Source organism: Nematolebias whitei, chromosome 13, assembly GCF_014905685.2.
Source record: "Nematolebias whitei isolate Nwh7 chromosome 13, NemWhi1, whole genome shotgun sequence".
NCBI lineage: Eukaryota > Metazoa > Chordata > Actinopteri > Cyprinodontiformes > Rivulidae > Nematolebias > Nematolebias whitei.
In genome coordinates this window covers 29,928,021-29,945,931 of record NC_056510.1, presented here as the reverse complement: position 1 = coordinate 29,945,931, position 17,911 = coordinate 29,928,021, and the positions used below count along the sequence as shown (strand labels likewise).

General features: G+C 42.6%; 1 protein-coding gene across 6 annotated transcripts in view; it reads right to left on the bottom strand.

Annotated features, from left to right (window-relative positions):
- Positions 1 to 16,696, bottom strand: part of dachd (dachshund d) — a 142,178-nt gene extending 125,482 nt beyond the window's left edge. For 4 of the 6 annotated variants that reach the window (XM_037687061.1, XM_037687059.1, XM_037687060.1 and 1 more), the window contains exon 1: positions 15,817 to 16,696. In XM_037687061.1, the coding sequence (XP_037542989.1) occupies positions 15,817 to 16,382 (566 nt within the window). In that variant the 5' untranslated portion in view covers positions 16,383 to 16,696. The remainder of the gene's footprint in view (positions 1 to 15,816) is intronic. The other 2 variants (XM_037687058.1, XM_037687063.1) reach the window with 2 other exon arrangements.
- Between the last annotated feature and the right edge of the window lie 1,215 nt (positions 16,697 to 17,911).

Sequence of the window (17,911 nt, the reverse complement as noted above, 5' to 3'; positions counted from 1 at the left end):
AAAATTTCCTATCTGCGAGATCTCAGTCAAACACGGCAGGGCCCCGGCCCAAAAAACAATGTTGATCAAAGCGCGTAAACATCTGGCGCAATGAGACTCCTGACCCTGGAACAAACATCTATTTATATTTTCCTCAGATTAGCACTAAAGATACCCTTGCTTTACGCATAAGGGAGCACTTTGAATGCCAAATGTTCAGCACGAGATACTGTAGCCTACCTGCATACTCCCCCCGACACACACCTGCCTCCCCTGTAATCTTTGTTTTTCACAGACCTCACTCCCACATTATCACATTCTCAGCCTTTTGTGCTTGTGTCGCCTCTCCCTAACCACCTATCCCCCCCTTTTTACTGCGCACACCTTTTCTCTTCACGGGGCAGCAGGTGTTGAGTGGTTGCGTTTACTACTACCCCCCCCCCCACCACCACCACCACCACCACCACCACCAACACACACACTACACACACCCTCACTTGTCTACCTCCTACCTTTCCCTCTCACTGAGCTGCTCTTTCCTTTTCTCTCTTTTTTCTTTCTGCAAGTGTCTCTCTGTCTCTTTCTCTCTGGCAGCTGGCAGGAGGAGGGAGTAGGCTCTAACAGCTGCACATGAGGGCGGGTGGAAAAAAAAAGAAAGAAAAAGAAACTCACTAGGAAAACAGCTCTAATCCCCTCAGGGTTGTCAACTCCAATACCCCCCACAACAAAACTCAGGTGTTTATTTTAATCAGGCAAACAGAAAAAGTTGGTGCAGTTTGAAGACAGACCCCTTCTATCAGCCTTACCTGAGTATTTAAGTTGCAACAAGCAGAGCTTATGTTCTCATAGGATTTTTGCAAGGATTGTTCATAAGAAGTGTCCACTTACATCTATTTAATACCACTGAATCATTTAGAGTTTCAGAAACACACCACTGTCAAATAGAAAGTGTGCTGGAGGTGAAATCCAAACATCTGACACTACCTGGTCGCTTTTGTTTATTTTCTCTCTCTCTCGTTTTTTTTTCATCTCTCAAAGTCTTGGCTGTGTCGTTTTTACAAACAGCATCAAAATACATGAGATCAGCTCTCAGCCTTTTTGTTTGGCCCTGGCAAGGTTAGGCCAGCCTCATTCCAAATTTCCTGAGGGGGAACAGAGAGAAAAACGATTCCATGCAGATAAATCACTCGCACAGATCAAAAGACAAATCAGTGGCAAAGACAAAAGATGCTGACTTGCAGAGAACAATGGAGATGGGGAGATGTAGGTATCAGAGGAGTCGGGCCTAAGATCCCCAGCATCGCTCAATCAAACCTGCTGAGCTGGGTTTGCACACTGAGTCAAACAAACTCTGTCCGTGTTTAAAGTGAGATGGGGTTGTTTTTTTTCCATGGTGGCGCTGGTGAGTTCTGAGTGTTTTGTTTCTGAGAAGTACAAATAGGGTTGCGTTTCTGTCTCTGGAAACTCATCTTCCAGGTGTGATTTAGTAGCTCTACCCTCAGAGTGGGAGAGGCCCTGATTTGAAAACAAAAATGGGGGGGGGGGGGGGGGTTGTGTTAAACCATTTGATATAGCACTGGTGCATGTGGGCAGTTGTGCATTCACACGTCTGTGCAGTTTGATATATGTGTTCAGCCCGACTTTCTATAGTTAACCATCTAAGACAAGAGGAAGTCCCCTTCACGCATCGCAACCCCCCCCGCACCCACACACACCCACACACTCCAGTCAAGTCTACTAACTTCTTCCACGCAAGCAACAACTAAACACACAGGATCTACAACACCTAACCATACACTGGGAGTGCACGATAAATTGGCTTATCGACCCCGATTTCCTTAATTTTGGGTGATCGGGGATCGGCCAATACTTACTTGAGAAACCAATTTTACAGATTTTTTGTAGTTTTAACAAAAAATTGTCTAAACTTCATTTATATTTCAGAGCACTACCTCATGGCCAGTTAAAACAAGTTTGTATTGTTTCTAAGATATTGTTCAAGGGTGTGTTTTTCCATAAAACAAGACTGGAAAATTGAAGATGCATTGTGACCTTAAAACACCTGACAGTGTCGCTTATGAAACAAAATAAGCATCGGCCAAAGTTGGAATCGGCAGGTCAGGCTTTTTGAGATTGGTGATCAGCCAGAAAACTGTAATCGGTGCACCCCTACCATACACTAATCGCTATTGTGAATCGAAGTCTTGTGCTGGATAAAGGGCCCTTTGGAAAGTGATGCGCAGAAGACAAGAGGCAGCAGCACCCTCACTCATATTACCTTTTGATCAACCTGCTTTAGAGATATAAGAGGAAGCAACAAATACCTTTTTAAAAGCTCTGAACCCAGTTTAGCAACAATCCTCTCAAAAACGGAAGGGTCGTACAAAAAGCACCCTGTGGCTTTGCTCCGTTTTATAACGCAAAGGACTAAATTATGTTCAAAAACATAGTTTCCCATGCACCACTGACAGCCAGTCATTTGATCCTTCTCCTTCGAGATCCACGTACGATAACACATCAATTTAGATAAAGGTGATATGAAAGAAAAATGTAAAGTGGGTTTCGAGAGGGAGGAGCTGATGCATTTGAGTTGAATAAAATGATATTAAAATTAACATTTTGAGCTTTGGCATAGTTACAATTGACCGTGCTTAATGTGGAAATATTTCAAACTGAAGCGTTGAGAGCAGATTTGGTAATAAGTGCCCCGTGAGATTTGCTGAAATCACCAGAAAGCGTCACAAGTCTTGACATGTGGCTTTATTTAAATCTATAGAGGGGTAGAGGTGGATAAGGCCAAAGGAGCTTTTTTCTAATAGATTTGTATGGAGGGTAGCAATCAGGTGTTCCACTGAAGATTAGCACAAAACTATAATCAAAGGTGGGTCGAGCCCTCGGTGAAACCCATGTTCCAGACACTGTTTGCTATCTCCAGTCCAAACATGAAGGATGTGATACTGCTGTTCTGACCAGGAACAGCAGGGGAAAAACAAGCCCACTGCCACAACAAAGACAGGAAATTCAGCATAGATTCCTACTTCTCTCTTTTCTCCTGCCTCTCTATACCTAACAATGTCGGTAATGGAGAGAGAACAGTGCCCGAAGCTGGCAGAGACACCTGCGACATATTTTCTAAACACCCCCCTATACACACTCTCACATACACACACTCCTCCCACCTCCCTCGACATCAAAGTCCTTCACAGAAATCAGAATTTAATAAATCACCCCAGAGTCTGACAGAGTTTATCTCCGGGGGTCGCCTCCACTGTGCAGAGACCCACAGACAGACAAAGCAAGGCCCGATAAGATGTGAAATTAAATACAGTTAGCAGTTTGAGACAAAGGAGGGAGAGTGTCAAACCGAGCTTTGTACGGAGCAAATGGCTCGCTGTATAGTCTGAGCACACACACATACACACACACACACACACGAGTGCGCACAAACGCCAAAGAAACGACAGGGTGATTCATTTCAGGTTTCCTCTCACATTTAGCCTCATTTGCATCATCTACTGTCAACATATCGCCTCTTGCAGATATGTTCAAGAGCTTTCATTAGACGTCCAGAGGATGACATCCTTTTTACCCAGGTGCACCGTTATTAATCACTGGCTCTACTCCTATGTGGACTCATCTCCATCACGGATCAAACGCTATCTGCCTGTGTTTCCTTTCATTCGGCAGATATCCCTGACACCAGCCATCACCGCAGCTAACAGAGACTTATGGGAGTGTGCCGGGGCTCAGACGACCTTATGAATGCCGTACATAAGCGTTTAGCACTGAGAGGATATAAATGTGAGGATTTGTTCGACACTGGTAGGATCTGTCAGCAAACCTCCTGCCGCTCACTGCAAATAGTGTAAAATACACCAACTGGAGGGCTCTGTGAAACAATTAGAGACACTCTGAACAATGAAATACGCACTATGAAATTGCAGTGCAGTTTTATGAAGAAGCATGACAACAATGCCTCCACATGAGTATACAGTAATATGTATTTCAATTAACTCAGGTCTTCAGTTCACATTAGGATATGGCTGACCTCAGCTGTTCAAAGCTCCCCCTGCTCTGTAGTTAAGAGAAAGCATAGTCAGGTTTCCAGGAAGAAGTTGTGCAGGTCATTTAATGGGCTCAGCCTGGATGGTGGACCTGACCTTTCCTTTTAACAATGTTAGGGCCATAAGGCTCAGGCCTTTGCTGGGAACACAGTGACCCTCGGGTGAATCTTAATCTCCGAATCTGTTTCTCTCTGCTGATCAGACAGCCTTCATCCACAGCCACACTGTTGCTCAAACTTGATGTATTCCAACTGAGACAACAGTGCCAAGGAACTGTCAACAGGCCTGGCCCAGCAGGCCCTGACTAGGTCTCACACACAGAGCCCTTTAGGGTCCGCAGGCACTGACACTCCAAGCTTGAGACTGTGAGTGCCCCTCCACAGAATGTTGAGAATGACAGGAATGCTGTGTGCCATCAAGAATCCCGATAACATTCTACCATCTAAGAGCATGATTAGTCTGGTTTGTAGTCAGCCCGTCTGTTGATGTGATAGGAGAAAAAACAGGCTGCTGGATATTATAGGTCTGTCAGTAAACTGCAAGGAGATTGTCATTTCAAATAAGTTAAACTTGAACCTCCCACATCACACATGGAACCAGCAGTTAGAAGATGTGCCTTAATCGCCATACCGATGGTGATTATATTAATATGTTTGTGTAAATTAAAGCTTTATAATTTAGGTATACAGTAAGAGCACATCAAATATAAATGTTAAGAAAGCAGCAATATGACTTAGAATCACGAATCTTGTGGCATGCTACATCAGATAAAATCTTGGAAATAAATACAAAAATCTAAGTTTCAAGGGCAGCACAGTGGCTCAGTTGAAAGAGCTGTTGCCTCTCAACGAGAAGGTCGCCAGATCAAATCCCAGCCGGGGGCCTTTCTAGGTGGAGTTTGCATGTTCTCTGGGTGCACGCGTGGGTTTTTTCCGAGTACTCCGGTTTCCTCCCACAGACCAAAAACATGCATGTTAGGCTCATTGGTGACTCTAAATTGTCCCTAGATGTCAGTGAGAGGGTGAATTGTTGTCTCATTTGTCTCTATGCATCCCTGTGATGGACTGAAAACCTGCTCAGGGTGTCCCCCACCACTCGCACAGTGACTGCTGGATATGAGCACCAGTGATCCCCACAACCCGAAAAGGAAGAAGCGAGTAAAGATAATGGATGAATAAATGGATGTAAGTTTCAAAACATTTGATCAGTGCAGATGCTTGTAAAAAATATATACTTCTCCAAATACAGTAGATGCTTTTTAATCTTCTCAATGCTTAAGTGATGTACTGTGAAAGGTTCTTCTTAGTGCACATAAAGCCATATGAAAAGGTGTTTGATCTCTGAAATTCTATCCAAATTTCTGGTATTGTCTACAGACCTTACTGTGGCATCTTAAAGGTCAGGAGTGAAAGGCCATTTGATAACTACTGAAAGACCTTTGGGCTTTTTTACGCTGCCTTTCATCTCCTTTCCTGCTGAGGTTAAAACAAAGCAATGCATCCTTTGAAAAAGAAGGGATAAAATGGATCACTTTGGAGCCTCAAGCTTTTTTTTGTCGCTAGGGGAAGTCTGGCATCCAGTGAATAAGTGGAAAACTCTAGTGGGATATGTTTCAGAGAGAGACAAGTCTTCTCAGGCACAATTAGCATATGTCCTCTCAACCTTCTACCAAACCTCTCAGTGAGACCCTGAAATCCTATTGAGATATTATTACCACTTGAACAAGGCATTATTTGAAACATCTAAAGCAGCTATACAAACACACACACACAATCACAGCTCAATGACAACCACTTCCCACTGAATATTCCTTTCTTTTTAATGGTAACCTTGGAAGACGAGCTGCACCGGCGCAACACTTAACAGCCACTAGTCTGAGAAAAATGTTTTTGATATGGTTGTGTCATTTAATCATCCACATTCTGCCGAGGCTGTGCAGGACAATTTTGCAGGATATTAACTCCCAACTAAACCCTGGCTTGTATCATTTGTGGGGCCAGTCAAGCAGGAGTCCCAGGAGGAGCGGAGACTTCCCTCTTCACCGTCGTAGTAATCTAAGCTTGACTGGGCGCTCTCACACACTCGCACAGCCGCACACTGACAAACACACAACTAATAGGCAGGTAGGATGAACCGTAGAGAAATAAAGGAATCGGGGAAATGTATGGCACAAATGAAGACCTTTCCTGACAGTCACAACCGTAAGAAGGGGATGAGTGGATTTGGGATTTGAGTGATCAAGAAACAGAAATAATACAGGCAATATTACAGTACATTAAGCAGTGGTAGAAAATGATAGTACTTTTTTTTCTCTTTTTTTTTACTTCCACACAAAGTTAGATACTGAGAAGCATTTGTAAAAATGTCCCTTTAACGTGATCCATTTGGACAGCTCACATTGTTTAATGGAGTAGGAAATTTATTTTTTTATTCTCTTCCTATGCGACAGACATACCGGATGATGTGATTCTATGCAAAATATATGAAGCTATTACCAGAGAAATGCACCAACTTCAATAGTTTGGGGGCGGATCTTTTAAAATGTATCTCGTTGCAGGGATGCTATCCCTCCCTTTCTTTTCCCAGCAGTGTCACATAAGCACAGACAAAGCAAAAAAAAAAAAAAAAAAGCAAAGGCAACTGATGAAAACCATTTTTGTTCCATCACAAAGAACTAGGTCACCCTCTCATAATTGTCAATCATGCAATAAATCTCTCTGTGGCACAAATGAATACAGCATTGGAAATGAGACAAAGCTTATTGGCATGCTATGTCAGCTTGACTCAATTCATCCTTTTCACACAAGACCATTCATATGTGAAGCTGGGCGAGGGCGTCTGTCTCTCTGGTTCACACTCACACTTACTGGTCCTCACTGAGCGACCACTTGTGCACAACTGAACACACGCACATGGTGCAGACAGAAAAGTTACATGAAGCGATGTATGTAGACAGAGTATTTCAGCTAAAAGCAGCTTTGATACTGTATCCAGATTTATTGTGCTCAAGTCTCACTGTAATTTTTGAACTACTGTTGAGTTTAAAGGAGTTTAAAGTAACAAAACAAGGCTTTCCGTAGATTTGGCACATTCATAAATTAAATTGTAAGAAGAATCTGTTTTAGTCTTCAAGTTTTGAGTTTTAACATCTATTATTCTGCCTTCAAGTAAAGGTAAATTATGATATTGAAGTGCTAAAACATGCTGTTCTATTCTGCTGATATTAAAGTGTGCCAGGCGTCCAGTGAGTTTCCTGATATCTGATTGGCTGCGAGCATGGGATTGACGCAGCACTACACCTCCATCCACAGAGGTTTGTGTCACATCTCCAAGGGCCCGACTGTCACTCTTTAAGAGGAGGGTAATAATAGCCAGGCGCCACAGTGAGTGGTGGCACAGGCGATTTTAAAGAAACATCAGGGAGACGGTGATATTTGAGTCTACGAGGAGAGAAACTCAAGCACTGCAACCAATAAAAAAAACCTCCCGCTGATATTCTCACTTGGCTTGCAGGGAGACAGAGAAGGCAAAGAGAGAGAGAGAGGGTAAAAGGAAAAAGGAGACGTCAGTGTTAGATGAAAATGTGTTGACCTGGTGATATTGATACCTGGTTCATAACATCTACAGGTGTGCCAGCACAAAGCAACTCAAGGTGTGGCTCCTTATGGATAAAACCAAGAACTACAAACCTGAGTGAGCTTCCAGGTTCACTGTGAACAACAAGCATCTGAAATTATTCTGTTTAAAATATATAATGTGTTTAACAGCAACTCTGCTTAAAACAGCAGATGCTGTGAATATTTTTATTTCATGTTGAAGAGAATCTTAGAAAATTAGCTGTGATTTGGAATATTTAGGAGGGGCTAAAATATATAAATTAGAACAATTAATGAGACTAACATTTGACAAAAAAAACTTTCTTTCTAACTGGTAGCTGGTGACACGTTAACACTGTCACAAGGCAGTGGTACAGCATCAGTTGCTTCCTAAACACCCAGTGCTATTCCAGATGGGGGCAACTTCTTACCAACAAAAAATCTAAATACAAATAAAAGAAATACATAATAAATTTGAAGTGATTCTACTCTGTTTCTGTTGTCAGACTTTTATTTTGAAAGGATTATAAAGTGTAAACTAAAGTCAGGATTGTGCTGTGATCCACTGGACTCTTGTCCCAAGCTAGCAGAGTTAGCGTGTGTACCCGAAGCCTCTGATCCACCAAAGGGTTTTGAACAACAACTCACGACAAGTAGACTATGAGTCACTGAAAGTCTTCAGTCTTTTCTCAGAAAGTCATTTTTCAAGCAAAATCTGAAATAAAATGCTAAAGCAGTTGTTTAAATTAGCCCTCATTATGATGAGTGTGATAAAATAATATTTGCATCAACAATGCTTTTTCTTAAATGTTCTTTCGTTGTTGGGTTTTTAAGACTTTATACCTCAAAAAATGTATCTTTACATGATTTTCAAACTAATGAAACAATAAGCTGAAGACAACCTAAAGAATAATGGTTTGATTTTCACTGAGCTTTAGCTCGCTAAATTATACTTTTTTTTTTTTCAACTCATTTGAAAGACAGATCTGGAGCAATCTGACAATCAATGTCAAACTTCAATTGGTGTTGTAGGATATGTTTTTCAGCAATGACCTATATATTTATTAATGAAGAAAAGCTTTTTTTTTGCCAGCTGTCATTTGGATTGCAAACTTAAAGATTTTTTAAACTATTAATTATTATCATCCTAATTATCAACCATTGCTCCCTTACTATAACAACCAGTCAGATCTGTAGCTTTATATCAGGATGATTTATTGCCTAATTTGCTGCAATAACAAGAATTGTTAAAACTCCAAAGACAGACATGCCATTCAGGCTTCTTTGTCAGTGGTTTCAATTCAATGCAACAACTTGCATAAGTCAGTTCTGATTCTCATAAATGGCTGTGGGGCTGTTTTCTTGGTTTTTCATCTGGAGATATTGGCTGAGCAGATGCTTTGAACCACTGTAGAGTGTGCTGTTAGTTTCAAGTGTCATTAGCTTTAGGGCTTTGCCAGCCAGCACCAGGTAAAGATTAGATAACAATCAGCCCTTTAATAGATACCGTTGGAGGCACTGGAGCTGTTCCAGTGCTGTGCCGTTCATCTGAAGCATAACAGAGAAAGAAGAAGAAAGACTGGATAGAATTGTCATGTCGTCCCTGTTTCCAGAGTTTATTTTCTTCGATGCCCCATTGAGCCCAGTGAGGAACATGGCTGTTGTCCAGTTACATGTAAGGCCTGGATCAGACCGGAGTGGATCTGCTGCTGTGTCTGTGTTTCTTCTGACCCAACAGGAGTTTAAACTACTGTATTTTTCAACCTGTGAGTCACTTTTTTGCATAATTTACATGCCCTATGACATATATGCTGAAGCAACGTATTTATGGATTATTTTTCCCATATTTATAAACCAAGTTTTGGCTGAGATATGACCATTTTCATTCATTCTGACTGAAAATATTGAACACTACCATTTTCAGCCACTAGATGGCACTCAAATAGTATGACATGTTGTTGTGTCATGTAATAGATAAAAGTGGCTATTAATGACACATTTGGCTTGCCATAGGCTGCCATCTTCATCCAGCTCGCTTGGAGCAACCGTCAAATCAGCTTCACTTCGCTGCACTGTCCCAGTGAAATACAGCTAATTTGACCATTGAAGTGCATTTATTAAACAAAAGTTCAACTGAGACACACCTTTACTATAATGTTGAGAAAACATATAATTGTTTAAGGTGCTTATCTTGTTAAATTTCAAAGAAATGTGCAGTGTTTCTCCTTCCCGATTTCCTCCCTCAGAGCACGCTCCCGGAGCACCGAGGCAGCGCATGCTTTTGAAAATGCAGATGATTTGACCGTCAAAGTGCATTTATTAAGGAAAAGTTCAACTGAGCCACACCTTTACTATAATTTTGAGCAAACAAATAATTGTTTTTAAGTGTTACTCTTGTTAAATTCTTGATAAAGTTCTCCCGTGCACACTCTCGCGGACGCCATTTGGTAGTCAATCCATTTTTGGCACAACACTGGCACACATTTCCGGGTTGTCAACTGTGACGCATAATAGATGCGACTTACACGGCCAAGTGACATATTTATGGATTTTTCCACTTTATTAAATATATTTGGACTGATGCGACTCATAGGGTGGTGCGACATGTGCGGCGGAAAATACGTTAGACTTTAAATGGCATTGCAATGAAAGGAACCTGATTTTGATCGTTTCTATATTAATGTTGACATTTTTATTCATAAAGAAGACGCTTCAGTGGGGATACACGTTGTAAACTCTAATTTTTTAGTTCTTCATTTTATAATAAGCTTGAATAAAAATAAATGTATTCCTGATGAAAAAGCATAGGGGTATTGTTTGTGCACAGCATGCCCCTATTTTCAGATAAATAGTGTGTGTGTGGGGGGGGGGGGTAGTTAGTTTGGGCTTTACTTCACTGAAATTCCACAAGTACTTTGTACAAAAAGGCGTTTTGTTGGATGACATTCCTTTTATCGTATACTTCAATTATTAAGGAGGAGACCTTTGTATTCAGCAAAAAGCTCCAAAAACACTGACACTGGAGGAATAACATCTGCATGTTTACTCAGGAGAAGATTCATCCCTGATAGTCTCAGTGAAAATTAAGAGGGGGGGGGGGGGAGGGAGGGTAAGAAAAAAACAAGAAGAGGAAATTTGTGGAATCCCATCTGAGACCGCTTCCCTGATGGATTCCTTTTCCTGTCAGCTCAGACGAGAAATGAAGCTGGGGAAAATTAACTCCTGATACAGCTACGCTGAATTAGACAGAGAAGGGGAGGAGGGGGGGGGGGCGGGAAAAAAAAAAAACCCAACACACTTTTTAAGGATTCCAGCCTTGTCATTTTCAATTTTCTGCTCTTTGGACATGCTTGTATTCAGATTCCCCAACATCTATTCGCCATATCAATCCTAATTAGACAATCTGTGCCCACGAAGGATGGGAGCCGAGTTATTTGCATAATTTAATCATAAATACTCAGTGATACATATTTCCAAATGCATTTGTACAATTATCTTTTCATCCTTGGGGCAAAAGTATTAATATGATTAGGCAATAATTTTTTAAAAAGGACAGAAAATAGGATACCAGCAAGTACGCACTCTTTTTTAAACTCCAGCTCTGGGCTATATGAAAAATTAATTAATTTCTGAGGAAAATCAATTTCTCTATGTGACCATATTAGACAGAGCCCAGCAAGGGCCTGCATTCCTTCTCCAATCAGGAAATCTCATCTGCTCCTTCTAACTTCTGTCAGTAGCGTTTAACATCCTGGTACAAGCGTCGGTGACTTCCGCCATGCTCTGTACATGTGCTGTAAGACGACGGGGTGGAGGGGAAGGGCTCCATCTGAGGAAAGAGAACGGGCCTAACATCTGTCAGGTAGCCACTCTCAAGCGTAAAACCAGCAGGTAACGATCACTCAACAAGTCTGTGTAACATGACTCACGTTGGAAAGACTGTCAACAGTTTAAAATCTGACAGAATAAGTGACCTTTGTAAAATAAAAATGCATAATTTAATATGTGGTGATCAGCGAGGAAGAAGCTTGGCTTTAATGTGAGGTTTTTAAAGCATTTCATTTAGCAAAGGAATTAATTGGCAAATCAATCACTTCTGCAGATCCAGTAAAGCCATGCAAATAGGAGCGTGGACAACTAATGCATCCAAGAGGCAAATTAACAATACGGGCCTCTCTGCCATGCAAATAGCCTCCAAATCTACAAATGACATTAGACGGTGTCAAACAAAGCCGCTCTAACAAGTGAAATCTGTGCTTTTAATCAGTCCTGGCTCGGCTGCTTCATTTAAGAAAAAATAAATAAAAAAATTGCAGGAAACATGATACTAAAAGAAATGCTTGTTAATTGAGCTAATTTATGGACTTCCTCTCCTGAATCCCCCACAAAAAAGTGTTTAAATTTCTTATTTTTTATCCAGCTCAGTGAATGTCAAGTCAGTAAAACAGCTCTGATTTTCAAGGAGACTGTTCACAAAGAAAAAAAACACCTTGCCACCATCTGCCAACTGCACAGTTGACTTGAGCACATGTACTGTACCTAATGAAATTTAGCAGGTCCTCACTGAAGGATTAAAATAAGGAGAAAAAAATGCTTCTTTTTTTTTTTCTTACTTCAGTAAAGAAACAACAAACAATATAAGAGCCAATTTGGCTTTTGAGAAAGTGCTTCAATAGATTTGGATTTTAAACAGCTTTGTGTACCATTATCTCTCGCTCCTTTTCTGCCTATCTTCATCTCTCCTCCCCTCTCTCCTTCTCTAATCAGGCATCTGTCACTCTGTTTTTGAAGTTATTATCGCCCGAGCTCCCTCTTGGATGCGGTTGCCGGGTGACGGGTATCTTAGCACCCACTCTGACTGGGAATGATTTGAATGGAATCCAGAAATCTCCCCTGAGTACCTGTAAACACATCCGTGCCTTGTAGAAAACAAATATATTATAAGAGAGCTCGGCAGCGGAGGAGGAGGAGGAGAGAGAGACAAGCTGGCACCCTCGGTGGCAGCTCACACTGAGCGCTAAACAAAACAATTACCGTCATTTGCAAATATGTGTGTTTAGGCATAAACACTCCTGAAGTAGGAACAAGAGAGGTGAGAGCTCGCGTAACGCTCCCTGTCACTTCAGCATCAATTATATACATTTGTTAAAGAGAAAGAGTTTCTGCAACGACCTGTCACCTGTTCCAGGAGCGGGATCCCGTTTGACTGAAACGAGCTGAAATCTATTTAAGGAGGGCATGTAAGTGAAAAGCCGAGCCGTTCCCAGAGGTGGGACGTTGTCTGGGGCGTGTGGTTAACCTTCAGGGGTAGACAATGATTGTCAATTAACTGCTGTATTTCTGCACCCCAGCATCAGATAGCACGGCTCGCACAAAGCAGGCCAATGAGTGATATGTGATATCTCCACGCCGCAACACCCCCCCCCCCCTCCTCCTCCCCCATCACCTCCACCGTGTTATAATAACCTTTCAGAGAGTTCAAGTGTCACGCAGCAATAAGAACCTTTTTCATCCCACCGCAGGGAAAATGAAAAGGAAAACAAGTAGCTGGAACACAGGGCTCCTGGAGGGCTCCTGGAGGGCCACAGTCATAATGTAAGGTGTGTGTTGGGTGTGTGTGTGTGTGGGGGGGGGGGGTCCTGAAACTGGATCAGTTGAGAGCAAGAACCAACACTGGTAATATGGCATTAGAGTAATTGAGAAAGTAAAATGGTTGATTATTACATTCTTTATGATTAGCAAGCAGTTCAAACTGTTTATTAACAACAAATTCCACAAGGAAAATGTAATTTAAAAGAAACAAACACAAACAACAAACAACCCGTATAGCATCCAGACTGTACAGTTTGAATGTTTGTGCTCAAATAAGCAGAACGGCAGAAACAGTTTTGTTGTTCGTGTCCACATCAGAAGCCAAACAGCAGGTTGCAGCGGCGCAGCTCTGTGATGCTATTCACATTCACACTGGGTGCAAAATGGAGACCGGTGTTGTTTTAACACAATAGACAGCATGCAGGGCAGGGGAGGGGGGGTGCATGTGAAATAGTAAGAGCCATTGTATGGGGAGTATTATGCACTTCATTGTTATCACTGTGCCACTGTATATAAAAAAGAACGGTGACATAGTGGTAATGGATGAAAAGCTCCACTATCCGAGGCAGCAGGCTGGTGTTGTGGAACCCGAGCCGGGTAAACCAGTGAACTCTGATATGTTTTATCTGTAACTTAGGAAAAATCCAACTTTGGAGACTTGTTTTAAGCTCCAGGACAACCTGCGTCCTGTTTCCTCAAAACGCTCATTTAGTCAGCAGCAGCTCCAGCGACAGACCAGAGCAAAGCGCACATCCCTGCAAATAAAATCAACTGTTTTTAAGCAGCAGAAGCCTTTTATCCAGCGGATGCTTCCTTGCTGTTCAATGATGTAATTCTCCAAATGGGGCAGGCAGGCGAGGCGAGGCAGGCCGGGGTCTGAGTGATTGATTTCAGCCCAGCACCGGGAGAACCTGGCTGCTTTCAGAGACAATTACAGTCCTGTCCGTGTGCCCGTAATAGCCCAGCACTTTAGCGTCATTAAAGCGACGCGAGGTACTGCATTATCCTTTAACCCCATCGCTGGCCATCCCCCCATTGACAACCCAGAGAGTTCAACCACATACTTTGTCACCTGAAGCTCAACGCCACCACACCGTACAGCTCATTCTATGGAAGACAGAAAGACGGAGTGAGAGCTGGAGTGGGGGGGGGGGGTGTTAGCTCCCTGGATGCTTTATGTAAATGATGCTTAAGCACCAAAGTGCACAGGTGAATTGTTGAGACAATTGCTGCTGAAATGGGAATTTGAAGCCGCAGCATCTTTCATCACTCAGCATGCAGATCTGTGAGGCTGCTGGCTGATTCAAATCAAGTCTAAAAATAAACACAAACAATAATTGCTGATAGAACAAAGAACAACGCACTTCGGAATCGAAGGACATTAATCTCGATCGTCCTCAAAAGGATTTTGCTTGAGCCGTTTCATTTATTTTGCAGTTTTTGACACACAAATTGAGGATTAATGTATGATCATACAAACCTTCAGGATAGAAAATAGTTCCTCAAAAGAGCGACTTGTGTACAATGTTGTGTCTTGAACCGTGTGCACGTTTCAAACATGCTTTTGTGACTCACCTATGAGAGCAATCGCTCACTGATGATTTTGTAGAAGAAAAAATACGCTTTTAAACCAAGTGACTCAAAATGACTTTGTTTATGTGTTGTCCACACACACACACACACACACACACACACACACACACACACACACACACACACACACACACACTGATGGGAGCCTTTCTATCATGTTTGCATTTCCAGCTCATTTCGAGGTAAGGGGATCAATATGGAATCAATCATAGCGACAGGTGAGATGGTAAATTTGAGCGAGCAGACCCATCCTGTGAGACGGAGCAGAGCAACAGGGGACAATAAAAACAGCTTTTAATCAGTTTTTGATCTGCACATAAATCAGTCCAGTTCAAAATGCATCGAGTTGAAATAATTTAATTTAACACATTCGTTTTCATGTTTTATCACCTGAGTTTCTGTGTTTGCAGCAGGAACGACTAATTAATTTACCTTCACTTTGAGTGGAATTATTCTAAGGCACTTTCAGAAATGTAATAAATGAGTACTTCAGAAACAAGTTCGCTCATTTCTAACAGCAACTTTAAATAATCCATACCACATACTTATGAAAACGCATCGTTTAAAAAGTTGACAAAATTAAAAATGACGATCAAGCCTAATATTTATTCTGTAAAAATGTTTGCATTATAATTCAAGCGTGTCAAAGTAAAGAGTGATTGCGATCGATTTATTTGTTTGGAATCGGTGACAGCTTTGGAGCGCACGTGTCAAAAACTTTCTCTCAACTTTTTTTTTTTTTTTTCTTTTTTCTCCAGAGGCGCGCGGGTCTCTCTCAGTCCAACACACGCACACACACGCATTCCTTCAACCTGTGCGTGCATCAACTCCTGCACACAGATGCGCGTCAACAAGGATCACATGAAAACACATATTTATCTGTAAAGCAGAACTGTAGCGAAGGAAAAAATGTCTTCCCCCTTGCTTGCTCGTGCGCCTTTACGCACGGCAGCGAGAGCGCGTGCGGACATTTGAACACGCTCCCCACGTACCTCGCGTTGGTGCAGTCGTTGTAGAGCGTCTCGAAGTCCTTCCTGGAGATGAGCTTGCAGCGGTTCACCCCGGGCTGGATGGCGCCGAGCCCCCGGAGGATGCGGACCTGCTCCACGTTGCACACCACGGGCGTGATCTCCAGCCGCTTGAGCTTGGTGTAGACCGTGTGCAGCCCCCCGACCAGGTGCTTCAGGAACAGGTCGAAAGCCTGGGGGAGGCAGATGAGCTCGCAGCCGTCCACGGTGAACGACGCCACCTTGGCGCCGCGCAGCTCCACCATCTTGCACTCGTTGTTCTGCGGGATGTTCTCGACGGGCGACGGGGTCGAGTAGACCGGCTTGCCGGGGGGGAGAGCCGCGCTCGGGGTCGGGATGCCCGGACTGCCGCCGCTGGCGTTAACCAGGAGCTCCGAGCGGAACAGGTTCTGTCCGGGACCCGACGGGGGGGCCAGGGACGGGGACGGGGATGAAGTTGTCGACGGCGGGGACGTGGTGGCGGAGGGAGTGGAGATCGGAGGCGGCGGAACGAGAGGGCTCGGTGGGATGAGAGCAGCCGGTACGGCCATGGTCACTGCGGGAGGAGGGGGGGACAAGTTCAAAGTAGAAGCCCCAGCCTGCTAAATGAAAAGATCCGTCTGAGTTTAGCTCCTCAGTTAAGTTGGGAAGTTTAACAAAAAAAAAAAAAAAAGAGCTGCGGAATTTAAAAAAAAGAAAAAAAAGGCGTGTTGAGTTGAGGGGGTATTTTTTAGGAGGGGAGGGGGGGCGGCGGGACAATGATCAAAGATAGGAGGAGGAATGACAGGAGGAAAATGAGCTGAAAAGTGCAGCTCCGCTCCGTGGATGAGTTGTTGTTGTCACACGGCGCAGAGGGGGCGGAGCCAGGGGACCGAGAACTAAGAACTACTTCTGACCGCCTTCAAGAACACTTTCTTAACAGCACGCGGACTTCTTTAATCTTTAACACTTTTTTTTAAATTAATTTTTTTTTTTATTTTTTTTTTTACACTTTCAGCTCAGCCCAGACGCACTTTGGCATTCGTTTTAAATAAGCATTTAGCATTTCAAAGTTTTCACAAAACTTGTATTTTCATATTTTTCTCATATGTTCTGACTGAAATTTCTTCTAATGCGACTTTTAGTTTTTATTTTTATTTTTATTTTTAGATTTTTTAATGATGTATCAGGGTCATTCAGAAGAAATAAATTAGGTAGGAGGAGTTATTTTTGTTTATGATTCAAATCCAAATGTTGAGATTAAACTCAAAATAATTTTTCCAGACAAAGATCGAAATGTTGAGAAAGAAAAATCTCTAAATATTGGTTTTAGATAAAAGATTGCACTCATAAGAAAAGAAAGGTCAGCATTTTGTCTCAAGACTAAAGTGTTTTATTAGTACTATAGGGCAAAATTCCAAGTTGGAAAATTGAATGGTGGCAAGGTGAGTTGAGCTGTCGCCTAAGTCTTCTAACCCAAGAAAGTTGTTGGATCAAATCCCAGCTGAGTTTGCATGTTCTCTCCATGCATGTGTGAGTTTTCTCCAGGTACTCTGGTTTCTTCCCACTGACCAGAAACATGAATGTTAAGTTAACTGTCCACCCATCAGTTATCTTTAGCAGGTTCTTCCTTTTTGGGGTCATGGGGGTCACTGGTGCCCATATCCAGCAGTCACTGTGCAAGAGATGATGGACACCCTGAACAGGTCTCCAGTCCATCACAGACACATAGAGAAAAACAACCATTCACTCTCACTCACACCTAGGGACCATTTAGAGTTACCAATCAGCTTAAAATGCATGTTTTTGGTCTGTGGGAGGAAACTAGAATACCCATGGAAAACCTACACATGCACAGAGAGAACATACAAACTCTACCCAGAAATGTCCCGGCCCGGGATTTATTCCGGCAACCTTCTCGCTGAGAGGCAGCAGCTCTACCAACTGAGCCACTGTGCTGCTTTAACTGGTAACTTTAAATTGACTGTAAGTTAGGTTTGATATTATTCCCAGATCCATCCATTATCTTTACCTGCCTTTTCCTTTTCAGATCATGGGGTTCATGAGTACCAGCAGACACTGTGCAAGAGGCGGGGAACAC